The 6923-nt window shown below is 38.2% G+C and overlaps 1 protein-coding gene across 1 annotated transcript; it reads left to right on the forward strand.

Moving 5' to 3' along the window:
• Positions 1-677: 677 nt before the first annotated feature.
• On the forward strand, positions 678-6195 carry LOC107466698 (conserved oligomeric Golgi complex subunit 1). Its single transcript, XM_052253951.1, has 7 exons — positions 678-1575; positions 1792-3288; positions 3511-3705; positions 3791-4071; positions 4407-4586; positions 4735-4909; positions 5442-6195. Exons 1-7 carry the CDS (start codon positions 829-831, stop codon positions 5607-5609), a joined length of 3243 nt encoding a protein of 1080 aa, XP_052109911.1. The 5' UTR covers positions 678-828; the 3' UTR covers positions 5610-6195.
• Positions 6196-6923: the final 728 nt, after the last annotated feature.

A 6923-nucleotide genomic window follows, 5' to 3' on the forward strand; every position in this document is an offset into this window, starting at 1 on the left:
CTCCTAGTCTACATAAAACACTTGCATTATTAGAAGAATTTCGAGTCACTGAATTCAATATGAGAGAACGGTTGAGATGATCCAACATAGTTGCAGCATTTAAGACCTTTGTACTATGGCATTTCTTATTGCTTATTACCTAACAAGTAAAGATGTAGCTTATCATATGCAAAAACTTAAGATAAATCCAATTATGATTCTAGAATCTCAAAACTATATCTATTCGAAAATGGATCTTCTCAATTTTTTTAACAATTAAAGGAGTAAAGTATGATCTTCTACCATTAATTTTATAAGTGGGACTAAAATAAATATAAAAAAATAATAAAAAATTAGAGATCACACTTTACACTCTTAATTTTTTTTTTTTTTTAATTGAGAGGATCCATCCCATATCCACCGAGCTCCTTTTCATGTTTTCTCTTATAGTTGAAAACCACCTAACACTTAAAGTTTAACCATTGGCTTGGGGACAGGGGCATTACTGCAACTCAAATTAGTATATTTTTCCTTCTCATCAACACACATTGACTTCCAGGCACTTCATATTGGGCCTAAAAGCCCATTCAAAAAATGAGTCTAAGCCCAACACCATGATCCGGATCCAAACCCGAATCTTGACCAAAACGATGCCGTTAGCACGTATTCTACAAAATTGTCCTTATAGAAACCATTACCCTGTCTTTTCCTCCCCTTTGCTAAGTGAACCTTTCCCTCTCAATTTTTTCCCACTCTTTCTCCACCGCATAACCACCTTTCTCCGCACCGTTCCTCGCCGGAACCTCCAATGTCAAACAATTAAAACCCTAAACTATAACCACCGCAACCATGAGAGTGTCATCTCCCGCTGCCTCGTCTTCGCCCTCGCCGCGGCATCCGCCAACCACCCCACAGCATTCCACTGACCGCATCTCCACCGCCGGCTACCGGGATGCGGAGTCGCTGTTCCGGACAAAGCCGATCGCCGAGATCCGTAACGCGGAGTTGGCGACGCGGAAGCTGATCGAGGACAAGAAGGAGGAGCTCCGGCAGCTGGTCGGGAACCGCTACCGTGACCTCATCGACTCCGCCGACTCAATCGTCCACATGAAGGCTTCGTGCAACTCAATCTCCGCCAACATCTCCGAGATCCACGGCCGCATCAATTCCCTCTCCGCTTCCTCCTCCATTTCCCAAACCAATAGTTCCCAAACCAAGCTCCATTCCCAGTCCCGAGCCTGGACCTACGGCGTGGCGTGCCGCGTCAAGTATCTCGTCGACACGCCGGAGAATATTTGGGGATGCCTCGACGAAGGGATGTTCCTGGAGGCCGCGTCGCGATACGTGCGTGCCAAGCACGTGCACCACCGATTATTCTCGGCCGAGGACGATGGGGGTGTTGGCGGTGGCGAGCAGAAGAACAAGATCTTGTCAAATTTCCCGCTTCTGCAGCACCAGTGGCAGATTGTGGAGAGCTTCCGGGCGCAGATCTCACAGCGGAGCCGTGACAGGTTGCTGGATCGCGGACTTGCCATTGCCGCTTATGCCGATGCGCTGGCCGCCGTGGCCGTCATTGACGAACTCGAGCCGTGGTTAGTTGTTGATTTGGTGGGTATGAACTGGTTTTTTGGATGAAAAACAGGTGTCAAATTGGTGTGGACTTGATTAGAGTGTAGACTGAGTATTATGTTGGAGATGGGGTGTGAGGGAGTGTGTTATTGCTCTGAATTTGTAGATGTAGGTGATTTATGGTTTGGGTAAGTGTGTGACTGTTAATTTGGTGGGAACGAACTGATTTGTGGTTAAAAGCAGGTCTTGAGCTTGTTTCTGGAATCAAGGAAGTCTTGGATATCGCATGTTTTGGGTAATGCTGGTGCTGGTGATGCTTCCTCTTTGGTGGTTTCTGTCTTGTGTGATGTATTAGGTATAATTCAGGTCAGTGTGGGTCAGGTTGGTGAGTTGTTTCTGCAAGTGTTGAATGATATGCCCCTTTTCTACAAAGTCATTCTTGGATCTCCTCCAGCATCACAACTGTTTGGTGGGATTCCCAATCCAGAAGAGGAAGTTAGGCTTTGGAATTCTTTCCGAGATAAATTAGAATCAAACATGGTAATGCTTGATAAACGTTACATTGCTGATACTTGTTTTACTTGGTTAAGGGAATGCGTAAACAAGATAAGTGGAAGGAATTTGGTTGATGCCATTGGTACTGGCCGGGATCTAGCTTCTGCTGAGAAATCAATAAGGGAGACAATGGAAAGTAAACAAGTTCTTGAAGGCAGTCTAGAATGGCTCAAGAGTGTCTTTGGGTCTGAGGTTGAGTTACCTTGGAGTAGGATTCGGGAACTTGTTTTGGAAGATGATTCAGATCTTTGGGATGAAATATTTGAGGAAGCTTTTCTTGGCAGGATGAAAGCAATAATTGACTTGAGATTTAGGGAGTTAACTGGTACTGTTGATGTGATGAGCTCGATTTCATCATTAGGGGACACTTTTGCCAAGCTGAATGATGTTCAGGTTTACTTGAACAGACCTTCTATGGCTGGTGGAGTTTGGTTTCTAGAATCCAATTCTAGAAAAACAGGAGCTGCTTCTTCTGTGTTTAAAGTCCAGCCTGAGGAAAATGAATTTCAGACTTGTCTTAATGCCTATTTTGGTCCTGAAGTAAGTCGAATCAGGGATGCAGTGGATGTTTCTTGTCAGAGCATTCTTGAAGATCTTTTAAGTTTCTTAGAATCTCCAAAGGCCTCTAGAAGATTGAAGGATCTTGCACCTTATCTACAAAGCAGATGTTATGACAGTGTCTCTGCTATATTGATGGCACTGAAAAAAGAGCTTGATAGTTTATATGCCTCTATGGAAAATGGCGTCAAGGAGATTCCAACAACTGTCACTGTTGAAAAATCACTTTTCATTGGACGATTGTTGTTTGCATTTCAGAACCATTCGAAGCATATACCCTTGATACTTGGTTCTCCCAGATTTTGGATCAGTGGGAATGCATCTGCTGTTGGGAAAGTCCCTTCTCTGGTGAAACATTCTAGATTTGGATCCGAGCCTTCAGGCTCTGATAGTCCAGGAAGACAAACAAGCCTTGGCTCTAAAAGGCAAACTTCATCTGCTGCAGCTGCCTTGCTTGGAGCAAGAGAAGGTACCACACATGAATTGGAAGAACTCAATAGAACTATAGGGGATCTTTGCATTAGAGCTTACAACTTATGGATATTATGGCTATCTGATGAACTTTCTGCCATTGTCTCACGAGATCTCAAACAGGATGATGCTTTATCTTTGAGTACACCCTGGAGGGTAAGCACATTTGCTTTTATAATTCGATGTGTGTGGATGAGTTAATTTATTACGAGTTTGTAGATTTACTTTATTTCTAGTTAATACTGATACTATTTTAATTGAAATGTTTTTAAAATAAGTACTAGATCTCAATTATCATCTCCTTTGCAGTTATATATAAACAGATCTCATGGAGTAATAGATCCAAGAAGCTTGCTTATTTTTTGTTTGCTTGAACAGGGCTGGGAGGATACGATAGTCAAGCAAGATCAGTCTGATGAGAACCAATCAGATATGAAAATATCTCTTCCATCTATGCCTTCTCTGTATATCATTTCATTTCTATTTAGAGCTTGTGAAGAAGTTCATAGAGTTGGAGGTCATGTACTTGATAAGAAGATTTTGCAGAAACTTGCATCAAGACTATTGGATAAGGTAGTGACTTATATTATCCTCTTAATGGATTCATGTATATGTGCTTGCACGTGTATATGTACAGTAACTGTATTTTATTAAACAGGTGATTGGTGTCTTTGAGGAGTTCCTTTCTTCTCAAGATAGTGGTGCTCATCAATTGTCAGAAAAAGGAGTCTTGCAAGTTTTGTTAGATGTAAAATTTGCCACTGATATACTGTCTGGTGGTGATTCAAATGTGGTTGGGGAATTACATAGCAACGCAAAGGCAAAAGTATCTGTCAGGAGGAAGCAGGACCAAAGTTCGAAGACCTCAGCCATTAGAGAACATTCAGATCAGTTATTAAACCGCCTTTCTCAGAGGCTTGATCCTATTGACTGGCTTACGTAAGTTTTCTTATTCTTTTGTTCAAGGTTTTTCATTTTTTCCCCTTGTAAATAATATTTGTTGGAAGCAATTTACAATCCATGAATAGATGGTTTATGATAACTAAATTTGTTAAATTACTAATCCTGATTTTGAAGATGTCATGATTTGTCAAGCAACATCCACCATTTAATGCTTATATGGTAGCAGATACTGCTAGATACTTAGGCTCCATGGTTTAAATATGGGAGGTTGAAATGTAGTTTTTGTTTGTTTTCTTGTCTCGAGAGAATTTGTAGTATCCTTCTTTCTGTTGGTCTGGTAATGATTCTTTTATGTGACTTCATATGTGAAGGTATCAACCATATCTATGGGAGAATGAGCGGCAGTCATATTTGCGACATGCTGTGCTGTTTGGTTTCTTTGTGCAACTTAACCGGAAGTACACTGACACTGTTCAGAAACTGCCCACTAATTCCGAGTCTAATATTCTTAGGTGTTCTACAGTTCCCCGTTTCAAGTACCTCCCCATCAGGTCCGTGTGATTGTATATCTTATCCTGGATGCAATTGGTTATGCAATGACTATTTTCATTTTAGTCTTATTGAGAAGTTCATTAATTTTTACTAAAGTTAATACTTAAAAATAAATCTTATTACAAACATACATCTTCGTGAATCCAGTGCTCCGGCATTGTCCTCTAGAGGGACAAAGAAGACATTCACTCCATCGTCAAATGAAATCTCTTCAAGAAGTTCGTGGAACTCTCTTACCAATGGAGAACTTCATCAAAATATAAATTTGGATGACAACTCAAGTCGCGGGGTGGCGACACCATTCCTGAAGTCTTTCATGCAAGTAAGTTCTCAGATTTTGGTACAGTTTTCTTGCTTCAATGCAATCTAAGGCTGCACATTGTTGTATTACCTGAGCTTTTTGCTAAAAAGTTTTGCATGTTGGTGCCTTGCAGCTTTATTGAATTTGCTTATCATTGACATTTAGGTTATGTTCTAGTGAAAGAGATGAGTTGCTTTATGCACTGTAGAGCACAATTTTATGAAATTTTAATCAATAAGCCAAATGAAGATATGGGATAATGTTCTGTCCAAAATCTACAATATTATCGAGCTTTAAAAGCTTTATATGGGTAATTATATTTTGATATTCGTTGTTTTGCAAAATTAACTTCATATGGGAATTTTTTAAATTAACTACACCTAGCATTATTCTCGATTCTGGTTGACTTTTACAAGATCTCATTTGGCAGTTGGCACAGAACCACTAATGTTTCACCATTCCGATATATCCAAGTTTGCTGTGGAATATGTTTGACTTGCATAGTTTTTACGTACTTGATAGTAGTTGATACCATTTTTATGTTATATTCTAGGTTGGAAGCAGGTTTGGGGAGAGTACCTTTAAATTGGGATCCATACTAACCGATGGGCAAGTCGGCATTTTCAAGGATAGATCTGCTATGTCTTCGTTTGGAGACATGCTACCTGCTCAAGCTGCAGGTCTTCTTTCATCTTTCACAGCTCCCAGATCAGATTCTTGATGAGCGCCAGACCGAAAGATAACTACTTGCGCATTTGCAAGAGTCTCATTGTTGTACGAGTATGAATGATTATCTCCCCAAATCACCCCCACTTGCCATACCACCATTAAAATTAGAGAAACAAAAGAATCATATTTAGCAACTATCTGAAGTAAATGGAACAATATGCTCTGGGGAATGAGGTTCTTTAATGTTGACTTCTGGGGTCTACATCATTTGGCGTGAAATCGGCTATGAGTGATATGTTATATGAATGCCTAAACTTTAAAGCCTGAAGGAACTAAACAACGGATTGAAGAGCAAAGAAAAGAGTTGTTGGCAAGTTTTGTGTTACTATTGGGTTCAAAGGAAAGCTGAAATGGTTTCTTGCTAGTGTCAGTTAAGAGTTGAGAGCTGTTATAACTCGTGGCTAATGTCTTGCGTTGTTCTGATTTTTAGGCCATGTCTATAATCTCTGTATAAATTCAATCATTATTTTCTGTTAAATTTTTGTTTTTTATTTTTTATTTTGAAAAAAGAAGGTTCCCATTACAGTGTACTATGTATTTTAAATGCTTATTCAATGAAGTAAAATTCGTACGTATAAGCGGTTGTTTGTGTATATTTAGTTATTTAATCATTTTCTGTAGTCAACGAAATCTCCAGTTTTAAGCATTAAAATGTTCATTCCCAAAACAAGAAAAGAAAAAAGTATTACTAAAATTCGTGGTATTTATGAAATTAATGCAAAAGGTCCTTGCACAGCCGAAAAGCTGAAGAAATATAATAGTACTCCTACTTATTTGTTGTCACATGGGAATGGGATGGACGCATTCATCTTAGTGAAAAAAAATGGGATCATCCTCGAAAACTGCGAGCTCACTCATTGCATACCTAACCTATGAGTCTACTATTAACGCAGAGTCGAATTTTTTATTTAGAGAAACTCAGTCTTGCTCCAACAACTTTTAATATTTTTAGGTATTATTTGATTAGTATAAATATTAAATTATTTTAATAAATAAATTTTATTAATTTATATGTATAAATTTTGAAGTGTATAATATTTATAAATATAAATAAAAATTATTATTTATTAAATAATAAAATATAATAATATTTATTGATTATGTAATATTATTTTTATAAATTAGTTTTCAGATACAAATACAGTTTAAAAGACACTAAGTGTTTGTTTACTGAAGTTTATATGATTGAAATCCTTCAAATAGTCATTTAATTTCAAAATTGTTTTATATTATAAAATTAATTATACGAAAATTAGTTTTATATCAAAATATTTTAATTAAAAATTCTTCTATTATATAATTGAGA

Source organism: Arachis duranensis, chromosome 9 (assembly GCF_000817695.3).
Source record: "Arachis duranensis cultivar V14167 chromosome 9, aradu.V14167.gnm2.J7QH, whole genome shotgun sequence".
NCBI classification, from domain to species: domain Eukaryota; kingdom Viridiplantae; phylum Streptophyta; class Magnoliopsida; order Fabales; family Fabaceae; genus Arachis; species Arachis duranensis.

Coding starts and splice junctions, on each gene's coding strand:
- LOC107466698 (XM_052253951.1), top strand. CDS start 829: ATGAGAGTGTCATCTCCCGCTGCCTCGTCTTCGCCCTCGCCGCGGCAT. Junction 4,072..4,406: donor GATCCTATTGACTGGCTTAC/GTAAGTTTTCTT, acceptor TCATATGTGAAG/GTATCAACCATATCTATGGG. Junction 4,910..5,441: donor TCCTGAAGTCTTTCATGCAA/GTAAGTTCTCAG, acceptor GTTATATTCTAG/GTTGGAAGCAGGTTTGGGGA.